Raw genomic sequence first — 16,045 nt, 5'->3', positions numbered from 1 at the left:
TACATATTGTTTTCTTGTAATTTTCTATCACAACTTTCCTATTGTCATTTTGTTATATAAAATAGTTATTGAACTGTATTTGTTATTTTTTTATAGTTAATTGATGATATTTGTTAATGTTCATTTTTTTTTCAAACTTCAAACCTGTTGTGTCAGGACCATAATGTAAAACAGCTGTGCTGATCATGTATTATCTTGTATAAATTAATTCAAAGAAATAAATAAATCTATGGTACATGCCAATTGGTAATGGGCAGGTGTATCAATATGGCATATAGGTGGGCTGGAGTAAGGGAATATTGGCACTCTAGCTGAAAGAAATAAATGAGCCCCAAAATTTTCATATTGGAGGCTTAACCATCTCTGATTTTGATGTTTTGGATGGTCAGCTCCCCCCATTTTTTTTTTTGGGGGGGGGTCACCGTCACATGCATTATTAATTATGCGTTATGTAGATTTCTTTAATCTACATAATATGTTAAAATGATTACCATGTATATCATTGAATGTACACGTAATTGTAATTGTATGAAAATAATTACTATACTTCATCTCCTGTTGGATATGAAATCAAATTTGAATTGGAGTAGAAGACATACTCTCGATGGATGGATGTTCCCAGAATCAAGATTAGTTACGAATATCCCGATGCAAAAGGGACAGAATAAGAAGATATAATAAACATAAGAATCCCTTGGTATTGAGGCTTCTTCAGTAAGAAAATCCCCAACAAACAATGCATTTATTGAGTAAGTCCCATCATGCAACACGTCCAGACTCCACATATGAGATTAAGATACCTGGGAGTATCAGTCTAATGTCCAAATTAAGTTTAATTAAGTTTATAAAAACATGTCATCAAAAATTAGCACTCATTCATCATGCAGCAACCAAGATGATCTATTGTTACATGTATATATACTGCATCACACATTCTTGATTATCATATTCAAAGTTAAAATAATTAGATCTAAGTAAGATTGAATCTAGACAGGTCTATAAATGAGTGTATTCCTGTCAGGGATATACTCCGCTGAGACTTTGTCTGGCTCCGCGGTATCCCCTTCGTCAATAATCAGAAAATGTTAATACGAACTCCTGCAAAACAGCATATTTTCAGTCTAGGTTGAACCTACTGCAATTGATCTGATGGCCGCACCATCCAAATCACCACTGTTTTCCAAATGAAAGGTGCAAGGCATGCACCACCATATCAACATCTTCATCCACAACTAGCTCTAGTTCAACCCCCCCCCCCCCCTCCCCCCAAAAAATCATTCTGACACCACTACTGAACTATTCAGTCAAGAGCTGACGTTTGTCTTCTTGGAGGACTTTATAAACATTTTTTTTTTTTACAAATACAGAGGAGGTGTTTAAAACAAGATGTAGTCCAGTGGAGCAACTGAATTGATGAAACAGAGAGTGACTCTATCGTGACTCTATCCATCCCATACTCGCCCTGGCCCGGGGTCTTCGCCACTCCATACTCGAGCTGCTGTCTCAATTTTGGTCAATAATCGAGTTGTTAGAATAGAAAGTTGCAATGCGTGTTCATTAATCTTTCACCCCGGCCTTTCACTAACGTTATATCATATCGAGTTTACTTACCTCCTTCTTCAATCCACTTTCATTCTGTTATCACCAACATCTTGATCAAGATATATCTATAAATAAAGAGCTGATTACCACACAAAATTCGAGTCAGTATCAATGATCTCATGACATGTCGGGTATACCGCTGCTAGCCAAGCACGGGATGTACATGGGAGTGACTATCCTCCGGCACGGCAAAACCCCCGGCAAAATACCACAATGGGTAACGCCACACCCCTCGATCTCGTGAAGCGGTTCCCATGACCCCCCCTCCAGGCGCAGGCCTACGGGGCATATTGTATGGAAATACCGGTTTCCCTATATATACCCTGGCATTATTTTCATCGATCATCAATCATTATGCCATGTTCGTAATCAACACTATCATTATCTTTTCATTATCTCATCTTAATCACCATTATCGTCGTCATCATCTCCATTATCATCATCACAATAACACTATCTTGATCAACATCACCATCATAGGTTTACTATCATCATCGTCGTCATAATCTTAATCTTCAGCATCACATCGTTACCATCAACATCATTGTCATAAATATCATCCCGCTATCATCATCATCAATCGGCACTGTCACACTACCATCATCATCAAAATTACCATCTTCATCTTATTTTCATCATCGTTATCACTAGCATCCTCATCTTTATATCACCACCATTACCCATTACTTTATTAGAATGAGAGAAATTTGGGAAATTTAAATATTTTTTTCCCCGAATTTTCGTAAATTCTTCTTTGGATTGGAATGCAAATTACAAAACAGAATATATAGCTGGTTTGGTTATTATCAGAATATTTCTTAATATATACCTACGTTGGATAAAAAACAAATACAGTTTAACAAGGACTTTGTGTCTATATTTGAAGTAAATAAAAAAAGCACAAAATCATTCATGAACTGAGCATAAATGATAAAAATAATAAATAAATAAATGAATACATAAATAAACAAATAAATGAATAAATATATATGCAGGAATTAGTGATGATGGCGTGCCTTCAGGACAAGATCTCTTGATATCAAGAAATCGATTTTTTATATCGAGAATTCTATCATTGTGAACCACATAAAATCATTTCTTGATATTAAGAATTCATTTCTGGATATCGAGAATTCAATTCTATATAACAAGAATTTCCATTTGTTAACTGTGTAAAATCATTATCACTATCATTAGGGATCATCACTAGCATCCTTATCTTCATATGAAGAACAAAAAATGATTTTTTTTTGTAGTTAACAAATGGAAATTCTTGATATCAAGAATTGAATTCTTGATATCAAGGACTGAATTCTTGATTCTCGTTCTTGATATCAAGAAACGAATTCTTGATATCAATAAACTAATTTTTGATATCAAGAAATGAATTCTGAATATTAAGGAATCTAATTCTTGATATCAGAAAATGTGAGTAAATGTTAAAACGGCTTGCCATACGCTCGACCGACATACGCTTGCGCGTCTCTAAATTTTGAATACTAATTTCAACTATATACTCACCATTTAATTATCAGCAAAAATATTGTCCCAAAATTGAAAACCTACATATCCTTTTATTCTTTTTTGCCAGTCATGCATGTGAAATTGAAAGAGTAACAAGAAAAGTAGGTTATTGCAAATAATATTATTGGGCGTGGCAGGGGCGGATCCAGAATTTTTCAAAAGGGGGGGGGGAGAGGGGGTTAATTTTACCGAGGAAAATATTGACAAAAAAGGGTCTTCACTTTCAAAAGGGGGGGGCACACTTCTGTTTCAACGGCAATTTTACAAGGGGACACAGGCCGGCTGTGCTCCCCCCCCCCTGGATCTGTCAGTGGTGCGTAGGAATATAACTGAAAATATCATCATAGTAAATTAGAGGAATTTTACTCTTTCTTCGTTTCTTAAATAATGTCCTTTTGTATTTTATACCCTTTATCATAAGTCTGTAATATTTCTATGGGGAGGGAATCCATATCCATCCCTCTCCGTCGCTGAATCACGTGATTTCAAGCTGTATTTAACCAACAAAATTGAGCTCTTGATTTAATCAACGAATGACGCGACTACAATAGCCATCATCATTGTGCCATGGAACTTTTACAATTTGTGTAAACATAATACTTTTTCAATTGACCGAACATAACTGTCGTTCAATAACCGAATGAGAATATAGTTCGCTTTGATGCTTCCCGATCGATCCCGTTCAGAACTTGAATGACATCAGCTCACTCGAATCATAAATGGAGAAGGGTAAAACATTTAATTTTCCAGGTCCCGCGTAGAGAATAGTTAATTAAAGAGTGATGACACTCTTAAAAAAATCAAATGTTGAACCAACAACAAGTGAGCTTGGTCGATCACAACAGTTTGAACACCGACTAAAATAGAAAATGTAAATTGGTTTCTTGAAACACGATGTTTGACATATTGTATACAATATTTTAGTATTTAGCCACACGCAGATAAGCAAACATTAATGGGAAATGTATGTCAACAAGGGTCGAGGATCAATAATGCTTTTCTCTCTCCCTCTCTCTCCCTTTCTCACTCTATCTCTACTACAGGGATTTGTATACAACCACAAACATTATTTTCCTGTTCTTTTTTTCTTTCCTCTGGGGGTCGTTTCATGAAACGGCTTATCCGACAAGTCCAGTTTTATTCAAAGTTACCAAAGTAACTCAAAATCAGGGAAAATTGTCATATCTGACGACTGGTCGTACGAAAATGTTGATGAAACCCTTCCCTGACTTTATCTTCTCATTTTTGTTTTCCTCTTTTTTTTCTACTCTTAAAAAACTCATAATGGGGGACGCCACCACACCCCTCATGCCCCTGTGGCACCGTTCCTGAGCCCTACAACCAGTCCCAACTATGTGCCTTTAATTCAATTCGCAATATACACAAGGGAGATTAACTGGTGGTACGTGGTTACTTGTAGTACAAAAGCCAAAGATCATTTTTTTCGGGAATAGGTGTGAATTGAAAGAGTAATAATCCATCTGAAATCATATATTTATTTTAGTCGGGAATGGATGTGAATTAAAAGAGCAATAATCCATATAAAATTATATATTTATTTTAGTCTTGCGTTTCATTTGAACCCATGAATATAATATAAGTCTGTATATATATTCTGACTAGGGCATAAAAATGGGGTGGGGGACAGGGGAACCCCTCCCCACGCACAATACACACGCATATTTCAAAAACATTTCCATCATACTGTCTTACGTGTTTTAGTTCGAGACTGAACAGCAATTTTCATGATTGTAGGCATTGTGTTGGTATTTCTACACAGTGCATGAAAATACCTATTTTCGATGACAAAGATTAAAAAGTCCAATGACGGCCACACAAATTTGACCCCCTTTCCCCCATAAAAAGCAACAGCAATCACAACAAAACACGTCGTTTTACAAGCGAAAGTCGTCTTAATTCATCTTGATTAAATTACAATTTTGGTGAGGATTCTTCAATTTGTAATTTCTTTCAATGAAAAGCCATCATCCACTCACGCAAATTGTGATTACCAAAAGCATCAGAGCAAAGCAGCTGTATACATCCATTTTATGACTATGGTTTGCGTCTCATCTGTTACCATGGTAACCTCACGCATGAGCACCATTTTGTTTTTCGTGTCTATGATGAATATATAAGAGAACAATATGCCTCGTCTAATCTAAGTATAGCTTGCATATTTCAAAGTTTTTCATCCTTCGTGAAGTGCTGGCTGCGACCCCGTTTATCATCACTATCGCAAAAGCCAAAACCTTACAGCACTAGCGAGATTATAGTGATATTGATACAAGCTATTAAATTATTCAGAAGAAGTAGATAAAACTGTCGCCTAAACAACAGAGACAGAGAAAGGTCCCCTTAAATCAAAATGTAGTAGTTGACGTATTGTCATTTTACATCATCATACCATTAGTCTGAAAAATACTAAGAAATTACAATCTTGAATTGACTTTTTTGTTCAAGAAAGTAGAAAGTCTTACGGAAGAACATTTCGAGACCGAGTTCAGCTTTTCAAAAGAATCGATATCGATTATGGATATGCAAATAAAACGAAATAAAACTAAATATACCTCATTATTAGACCATCTTCTGTACTGAAGACCAGGATTATAGACTTACAATCTTGGATTGTAAGAACATTTTAAAATAACTTGCCATGCTTACGGTAAACTCTGGTAGTTTTTATCCGGATGTTTTTTTTTCTATTCATTGAAAAAAAAAATGATTGGCAAGACGTCATTTTTTTCATCTTTTCAAAATGTTGAATTACCATTGAAATTAAAATGTTCGGTCATTGATCTCGAGAAGATATGGAGTTTTGGGTGTTATAGTTATTATCATTTTCATCATTACTATAATCATTAACATTATCATGAGATTTCATAGTATTGTAATTAGGCTTATCATCGTAGTTATTATTATTATTATCATTATTATTATAAGTAGTTAGTAGTAGTAATAGTACAGTAGTAGTAGTATAGTAGTAGTAGTAGTAGTAGTAGTAGGAGTACATGTAGTATAGTAGTAGTAGTGTAGTAGTAGTAGTAGTAGTTGTAGTAGTTACTGTTGTTGTTTTTGTTGTTGGTGGTGTGTTTGTAATAGTACAATCTTTTTACTTCTTTGTCCAAGAAAGTCCTACGGAATAATATTTAGAGACCGAGTTCAGCTTTTCAAAAGAATCAATATTGATTATGGATATGCAAATAAAAAGAAATAAAACGAAATATACATCATTTTTATACCATCTTCTGTACTGAAGAGTGAATACTAGGATTAAAGACTAACAATCTTGGTTTTAATTTACACACCAGAACATTTTTTTTAAATTCTGCAGAAGAAATTGTGGTGACCAAGGTTATAGCTTTATTCTGTGCTGTTATGTCCTCCTCATATATTGTTTTGTGATCCAGGGTTTGTATTGAGGATGTTTATAGAGTATAAGAATTGAAATTTGCTTGAAAATTAATTCATTGACTTGAACGATCATGTTTAAATTCTACTTCTTTATTGATTTTTTAAAAGGATTTTGACATATCAAAGGTATGTCATTTCAGAAGTCGATCAATAGATGCCTCTCCAATGCAATTATTCCCATGTTGAACTTTGTTGATTCAGTTATCGGTTTTACTTTTCAATTACGTTTGCAATATAAATTATTTCAATAGTTGTATAGAAACCCCGCAAGCCGAGCTGACAAAAATTATATATCCGCATCAAAAAAGTAAAATTTCATGATCCTACATGATATCCAATATACTGCTTACTTACTTATATCTAATCTTATATGGACATTTTTTTTTCTTTTTAAAGCAATTTTGCAGTGCCTCTTATGTTTTCCTCTGGTCGACTATTTTTGCCCAGATTTTTTTATCCCGTCTTGGTTTTTAAGTATCGTTTTAAACATAAATTGATTCATTTTCAAAGTTTTGTGTAATCCATTTTTTTTTAAATATATGTTTTCCATTTTGTAATTGAATTGCATCTATGGATCTTTATTCATCCAGTCGGGTGTGAGGGAGGGGGAGTGACAAGGATTTTATCCCGGCAGTGGCGTAACTACGGGGGGGCATGGGGGGGCACGTGCCCCCCCAATCGGCTGGCCAAAAAAAGAAAAGAAACGGGAAAAAGGAAGAGAAACGTATAGTGGGGGAAAGAAGAAATTGTTGTTTATCATAGTGTTATATTATGTTATATAACATAAGAAGCATTTTTTCACAACTTTATTTGCTTAATTGTGTCTTCATTGTTCCTGGTGCTCACATAGACTTTTTAACGAGATATATAAAACTGCTGTACTAAAGCCTCCGGTTTTCAAATCAATATACAACAAAATAATATATTTCCTCACAATTAGAGTCATTATTGTTTTAAGTAGTGATATATTCTTCATGACTACTGAAAGTTATTGCCCTATTTTAAGGTCTTGATATAGAACATTTCCTGTCCGTGCTAACGTTCGCATTACTAGTGGATTGGTGAGATTTCTGCTCTTCATGAACTCCTAAAATCAGTCCTTAAAATGTCAATATTTCTGATCTGAATATCAAAAAATTTTAGCTCGCGCTTCGCGCTCGCATCATTTCGTTAGTGAAATACGTGGGTCTTAGTGAATTCCTACAAACAAGCCTTAGAATGCCCCTCTTCATGTCTGAATTTCCTAGATTTTCAGCTCGCGCTTCGCGCTCGCAGTATTTCATTAGTGAGATGCGTATGATAATCATGATTACAATGACTTCAAAAAGTACTCCATGTGTTTAGATGTAATTATAACAAAATCAGCAAGCGCTTGGCACTCGCATTAGATGACTATGGTGAGATATGTATACTCTGACTTAATGAATTCCTAACTATAGTCCTTAAAATATCCATGTTTGGGGTCAATATATACAAAAATTTCAGCTCGCGCTTCGCGCCCGCATCATTTGGTTAGTCAAATTCGTAGGGTCTTAGAAAATTCCTACAAGCAACCCTTAGAATGCCCCTCTTCAGGTCTATATTTCCTAAATTTTCAGCTCGCGCTTTCGCACTTGCAGTATTTGATTAGTAAGATGCGTATGATAATCATGATTACATGACTACAAAAGGTGCTTCATGACTGTGTTTAGATGTAATTCTAACAAAATCAGCAAAGGATGGCACTAGCATTAGATGACTATGGTGAGATATTTATACTCTTAATGGATTCTAAAATATAATCCTTAATATTTCCTTGTTTAGGGTCAGTATATACAACAATTTTAGCTCGCGCTTCGCGCTCGCATTGTTTGTTTAGCGAGACAGTTAAGTATCATGATTACAAAACAATTTGCTTATAATGTCCATTTTTAGCCCTCAATATCAAAAATTTTCAGCTCGCGCTTCGCATTATTTAATCAGAGAGATACATATCCGTTTAATGGCATGTCCTTAAAATATCTCTATTAGGTCAGTAAACCTGACAACTGAGCGCGCTTCGCGCGCTCCCTAAGTGACCCGAAGTTTTTGCTGGTGCCCCCCCCCAATGCCGTGACCCACGGTACGCCACTGTTCGGATGTACGATATTCAGAAAGCTATCTTGGGTACAACGAGATTGATAAGAAAGACTCTCGGACATTAGTAGTGTAAAGTTCCTAGTTGCACTTGAAATTACTTGGTGCTTTTTATTAGAGCAAATTTATTCAAGAAAAAATACGGACTTGATCCTGTGTAGAAGAATGATGATAATAATAAAATAATAATAATAATGGTATATTTACCCCGGGTTGCCACTTCAGTTCCAAAAACTGTTCTCCCAGCGGGCCCTGCTATTATTATTACCCCGGCTATATAAGCTAGGCTACCGATGCAGGTGCACACGGCAGCTGTTTTGAGGAATTACTTCCTGCCGGTACCCATTTACCTCACCTGGGTCAAGTGAAGCACACTGTGGATGAATTCCTTGCTGAAGGAAACTACACCATGGCTTTGATTTGAACCCACGATCCTCTGTTTCAAAGTCCGTAAACTAATCCCATAATAGGCGCTGGCGCCCCGATATGACACACAATAATCATCATTAATGTAGCTTTCCCTCTTTCTTTTTTGTATACATTCAATGATAAGAATGCTCTAAATGTTTTTCCCGCCATAACCTGTCATGGAAAAGTGGTAGATAGATTGACCAAAGTGCATCCGTTTCCAACCAGGGTGCAAGTTTGCTCTGGGTGAGGCTTTTATTCCATTTGGGATGGAAAGTTGCGCCATGATCTGAAATGGGACAGAGACGGATCTGTCCCCACATATACACACATACACACACAAACCCTTGCTATATCAATCGATACACTCTCGGGTTTTTTTTTTCGTGGTTTGAACCTGCGATCATAAATAAATCACATCGTGGTTAATTGCAATATAGGCCTAAATTGCCACCCTTTAATTTTTACTCGCCCCCCCCCCCCATATCCTCCATGAAATGCAGGTGTCATATTCTACACATGACAATTGAAACAATTCGAGTCATTTCGTTTGTGTGTGTGCGCGTGTGTGTGTGTAAGGGTATATATGGGTGTGTGTGTGTGTGTGTGTTAAGCTTATCGTATGAAGCAACGTTGTTTAATGTATAAGTCGTGTAAATTATTTGACGGCTAATCTACTAATGGTTGCGGCATTGTTATTTTGGAAAGCAAGAAAATTGCATTCTCATTTTTCATCGCCAGCAACACAATGGTGCTCCCAGCATGGAAGATATTCGTCATCTACTGCCATCTATCAAACAAATATAAGGTGATTAATTCACGTCAGATCGCATCTCCGAGTGTTCTAAAATTAAATGGTTTTCATGTTTAAAGGTCAAGTCCACCTTAGATAAATGTTGATTTAAATCAACAGAGAAAATCAGACAAGCACAATGCTGAAAATTTCATCAAAATCGGATGTAAAATAAGAAAGTTATGACATTTCAAGCTTTCGCTTATTTTTTACAAAATAGTTAGATGAACGAGCAAGTTACATCCGAATGAGAGAGTCGATGATGTCACTCACTATTTCTTTTGTTTTTTTATTGTTTGAATTATACAATATTTCAATTTTTACGAATTTGACGATTAGGACCTCCTTGCCTGCAGCACAAAATGTTAAAATAATGGAATTCCACGTGTTCAGGTAGGAATGAAACTTCATTTCACATGACAATGACGAGAAAATAAAAATATTTCATATTTCATATAATAAGATACAAAAGAAATAGTGAATGAGTCATATCATCAATAATTTGCATACCGACCGAGATGTGCATATAACTGTTTTGTGAAATGAAGCGAAACTTTAAAATGCCATAACTTTCTTATTTTGCATCCGATTTTGATGAAATTTTCGATGTTATGCTTGTTGATTTTTTTCTCTTTTAATTCAAATCAAGTTTTTGTTGGGGTGGACTTGTCCTTTAATATGATCATCCATCCATTTTCACTTTGTCAAAATTGTCGACGAAACATTTGACCATGGAGGTATAATGGGTCGACATTGACCCTACTGATATATTGAGAGGTAAAACAAAATTATAATGAAATCTTTTGAAAACCCCATTTTTATTGGGTATTTGATTTTCTATTCTGTGTATTACTTCTCATGGTGGAAACACTCGAAACCATACATCATACAGCCCTGCACACTAATAATGCGGAGATTATATATTTTTTGCGATGTTGTAATATTTGATAATTTCAATTTTCGCTACACCTTCCTATGAATGAATACTAAAACTAGAATTTAATTCGTCATGCGGACGAATTAGGTGGTCTGTCATGATTTTTCATTCAGAGTCGGCTAATGTATAAAATGAATAATTTAGATATGATTGATAATCTTCATTCTAGACATCCTAAGAATAAATTTTGACCATTGCTCAATGTGATTATTAATGTTTCCCATAGACTTTACACGTAAGCAATTTTGAGAATTACAATTCCAATATTGCAAGTGAAAAACGGGCATGATCCCGGCATCTGATCAAAAAGTGGAGGGCACATTACCGAAAGCCCAGAATCTCAGCTATAACATATTAAAAGCTCCGGCAAAAAGAAGAAATGGAGATATGGCTCACGAAATAGAGGAATGTCGAATCTAGTTTTGAGAAAAAGTCATGTCCCATAGAGATTACACACAAAATACATGTGATATGAAAAAAACAATTATAATCTGTTTTATCTTGCTAAATTTTAACTTTCATACCTTTTAATTATCATAAAGGATCATGTCAGAGGTGGCAAAAAGAAAAAAAAATGAAAAAAAAATCATCTTTTCTACCCCAGGAATCGAACCTCCGCCCTCGAGAAAGCAAGTCAAATGCGTTATCCATTGAGCCACGATATTCCCCATAGAGATTACACGTAAGCAATTTTGAAAATTACAATTCCAATTTTGCAAGTGAAATACGGGCATGATCCCGGCATCTGATCCAAAAATGAAGGGCACATTTCCGATAGCCCAGAATCTCAGCTACAACATGTTAAAAGCTCAAGGAAAGCTGACAAGAAAAAATGGAGATATGGCTCACGAAATAGAGGAATGTCGAATCTAGTTTTGGGAAAAAGTCATGTCCCATAGAGATTACACGCAAAATGAGGAAAAATGACATGCCTCTTTTCATCGCTGTTTTACGCAATGATGCGTTCCTCAAAACGAATATTCATGTAACTGAGGAGAAAGAGTACCTTCTAAACTACAACATATCGAAATCTGGGCGAACAATGATTTATATTCGAGAAGTTACAGCCAAATTTGCATAAATTTGATGACGTCATTTTTGAATAAATGAAATTTTTAGTTTGGGCGCCTATTTGATGACGTCACGAGATAATTTAGGGACAATGGTGACATGAAATCAAATTTACAACTCATAATCTATCGATATATGAAAAAAAAATTGGGGTCAACGGACTATTTAAAGAGCTACAGTGAATTTGCAATAGGCATGTTTTTGCCCATATATGGCCTATAGTGAGAGCTCGCGCGCACACGTGCTGCAAAGTTTAACGGGTGTTAATTTCGTTATTAATGGTTGTAGAAGGTTGATCAAGGTATCAAATTGCTCAGAATTTTATTAGCAATGCAATGATATTAAAAGAAACGGTTTTTCTGCGTTGCGTTAAGGTGTAACGCGCGAAAACGCGCGCGCATATGTGCGCGCGCGCAAATTTTTGAAATGCTTAAAATGACCTGAAACGTACCCAAAAAATTTTATAGGTCATTTACACGATTTTTTTACCTTTGACGCGCGCGTACGCGCGCGTCATGACCTCTACATGACCTTTGATGACATTGGCATTTGACCCCTGACATGAAGTTAATGTCATGTAAATATTGTTAATTTTTGATAATTGATAATGAAGATATGATCAAATGAAGAATTTTACAAAATGGCGCGTACATGACGTCATCATGACCATATGACCTTGAAAAGCTTATTTTGCCGTCTCTATGATAGATTCTATATATGACAAAAAAATCAGCAAAATTGATTCAGCCAATGTCGAGAAAAGTTGGCGACAAAAAATAGGTACAATGAATAAAGATAGGAAGAAAGAAATAAAGAAAATTCTGACGAAATCAATAGGTGATCTGTCATAGACAGACCACCTAAAAAATCCATACATAATCGTTTCAGTTGACTTTTAATCGATATCGATTATTTAATTGTACATTTTTGCAATATACGACCTGAATGATCAGTAATACTGCGAATGTTTAAACTTGCATGTCTTTGTGGAGCGTTGCGAGTGGATTAGCCTTCTGACTTTGAAAGAGAGGGTCGTGGGTTCGGATCCCAGCCAACCGTAGCCATCCTCCACTGTCTGATGAATGTAGTCTGTTTAAATGCGAGAGAGCGTAGCGACCGATCAAGAAATTTTCTCACTTTACACTGTGGAACTTTGCAATTTACACATCAAATTGAGTATAGCCGTGAATGGAATGGGATTTGTGACATAGTCCTCAAAAAGGAGATACTTCCGTTACTTGTATGCGAGTAAACGTATCGATCAAGCAAATTAAGCTACAAACTTTATTGGTAAATAAAAAAGGAATATCATGGCGACGCACTAAAAACACTTTTAGTGCTTCTCGAAATTTAAAAGCAATGCATCTGCCAATATTTTAAACAGTTTGTGGTAATTGAGCTATTTTCACTCTTTCACATTCACATCAATTCAACAAATTTTGTCCACAAAAAATCAGAAATTACCAAAACATATTTCCTCTCTCTCTCTCAATTTCTCCCTTCTGTTATTTTACTATTTTCTTCTCAAATTTTCAACCAAAAAATGGTGCCACAACCGTAAATACAGTACCACGCGTATTGGTCCCGATTGGCCTAATACAGTATAATCATGTTTTATTTGACATGTGTACGTTTTTCTGCACTTCGGTCCATCACATCTTGTAAACCTGCAAATATCGTTGGTGAATCAATATATAAAATCATCGCCTTTTTATTTTCATTATCTGCATTAACATGTTGTCAATGATTATTATATTGTTCTGCATCAGAATGTTCTTTTTTTTCTTTTAATCTGATTAACAAGTGTTTTTTTTTTAACCATTATTTAATATGATTTGCTCTTCACTCTATGCAGTGCTCACCGTTATTCGTGCCATGATGCTTTGAATTAGACAGGATTAGCCGTGTTGGAATTGCTACCAATCTAGGGTTTAAATAACTATCAATCAATGATAAAAGTAGGGGAATTTGAATGGAACACTTTATTTTACATTAGCAGATTAATGTCACCATATAGGCCTATGTTTCATTCATTTCACTTCGATTTTTTCTCCAATTTCCAACGATAACAATGTCGTTTAATGTTGTATACTCTTGATATGTAAGTGAAAACTATGAACATTCTGCCCAATTTTGCGTACAATATAAGGTAGACAAAATAATTTAGCAACACGTTAGTAATGGAGGATGCTGATGAAAAAAAGTTGAGCTTGTAGAGTGCAGCGTCTTTCTTATAGGAGAAACATTCTTATTAACAGTATAGATCAAAATTAATGATAAGAAATTCATTTACAAATGACGAGTGTATTATACCAGTTGATTATATTGTAAATAGAAAAAAAAAAGATTGGAAGGAAAGATGAAAAGTCTCCAGAATGTTGCTCCGGCACTAAAACTCACTGATAAAATGACAAGAGAAATGATGTACATATGGAATCAAAAAGATGTATTTCATTTGGTTTGGGCGACAAAAAATTCATTATGAATGAATAACAAGCAAGGAAATCTTTTTAGAAATGCACTTTCAGCGAAGATCAATATTCAGGCCAGCAATTATGGCCAGCAAAGTTACAGGTGATGTTAAGGACTGAAAACCAAAATATTTTACCAGACTTACTGTTTACGTCATCATAAGGAATATCACGACAAGGTTGCCCCATCTCCATTCCAGACAACTCATCCTCTCCATTGAGAGCTTGGTGGCAGCGACATAAGCACATCATCAACAGCAACACCAGCAACTTCACCGGTATAGCGGTGTAAACTCGAGATACGCCCGGTATCATTCTCCGTGATCCCAACATTCTGTGCTCACAGATGATTAAAACAACCAAAATTTATTGTCTGTGTGTCAAATGACTATTAAGAGTAATTATCAAGTCATTTCATTATTCAGAGCAAACTATTTTACTGATCTACGGGGAAAACATTAACGGAAATTAATTATTACAAATTCCACAAAGTGACGATGGTTTCGCAAGAGATTCGGTCGGATAATGATCACCCATATACGGTTGTAATAATTGTGTAATTGATAAATATAATGATCTTCCACAATAAGATTTACTAAAAAAGCTGGTTCTAGTACTCGTTGAATTCGAACTCCAATTTGGCCTCCGGTGTCCGATTAAAACATTTTGAATAATCAGGAAGAATCAATATTCAGTCGTTGTATCTGAAATGAAATATTTTCACAAACAAGAAGCGTGAAGTTTACGATAATCGTCATAGTCTTCTTTGATATCTTCTTATATTGTCCGATACTGATGAGTTTGCGATAAAAATGAAAAACAATTTACAACATCCGCATTTCTACTGTCGCAAAACTATAGATTCTATGATAAACAATACAAGTCCGTCAGACGACAGACTACCCAACAGACGAAATTTATAATTTTGATGGAAGTGGAAGGCGGCGGAGAATGAGCGTTGTCATTGGACCGTCACGACAAAATTATTAGTCTGTCCGTTCAGGCTTAATTAGTGATCAGGCTTACTCAAGGAAAGTTTATGAAATTCACGAGCGACGACTGTTTAGAGGACTAAACGACCTAAATGTGACGTCACTTTCCATTACTTAAGAAATATTCTAAGGGTAGTAGCACCCTGACCCCGGGTAACACCGCCCCTGGCAAAAATTTATTTCGTAGTAAACAATAAATAAATTAATGAATGAGTAAATAAATACAGAAGAAAGAAAACCACAGACAAGAGAGATTTAGGTTGTTTTACTCTATATTAGCCATAAAATATGAATAAGGGAACGATATTATAGAGGTACGCAAGACAAGAAAAGTAGAAAACAACATGGCTTGGTCATTATCGGTAAGGTATACAGAAAGTGAAAGAATTCAAAGAAAGGAATTAATATTTGTATTATTATCACTTTACTGAATAATGAAGGCTGAAATAGAAGACTAGATTAGAACTGAAGTATGCTTAGGGAACTTAAAGGGGAAGTTCACCCTGAAGAAAAGTTTGTTGTAAAAATAGCAGAAAAAATAATAAAAAATATTGGTGAAGGTTTGAGGAAAATCCGTCAATGATTAAGAAAGTTGTTAGAATTCATAGTTTTGAATTTGTGACGTCATATGCGAGCAGCACTCATACAAAGCAAATGGTAAAAAATCTTTGAAATGTCATTTTCTCAGAAAATTGAAAACGGTTTTACTGTGCCTTTT

The 16,045-nt window shown here is 35.3% G+C and overlaps 1 protein-coding gene across 1 annotated transcript in view; it reads right to left on the bottom strand.

Annotated features, from left to right (window-relative positions):
• Positions 1-15,240, bottom strand: part of LOC121422914 — a 73,729-nt gene extending 58,489 nt beyond the window's left edge. The window contains exon 1 of the mRNA XM_041618156.1: positions 14,482-15,240. Coding sequence (XP_041474090.1) covers positions 14,482-14,668 — 187 coding nt within the window. The 5' untranslated portion in view covers positions 14,669-15,240. The remainder of the gene's footprint in view (positions 1-14,481) is intronic.
• Between the last annotated feature and the right edge of the window lie 805 nt (positions 15,241-16,045).

Source organism: Lytechinus variegatus, chromosome 10, assembly GCF_018143015.1.
Source record: "Lytechinus variegatus isolate NC3 chromosome 10, Lvar_3.0, whole genome shotgun sequence".
In the NCBI taxonomy this organism is placed as follows: Eukaryota; Metazoa; Echinodermata; class Echinoidea; order Temnopleuroida; family Toxopneustidae; genus Lytechinus; species Lytechinus variegatus.
The sequence above is the reverse complement of the archived record's forward strand: the minus strand, read 5'-3'. Positions and strand labels throughout refer to the sequence as shown.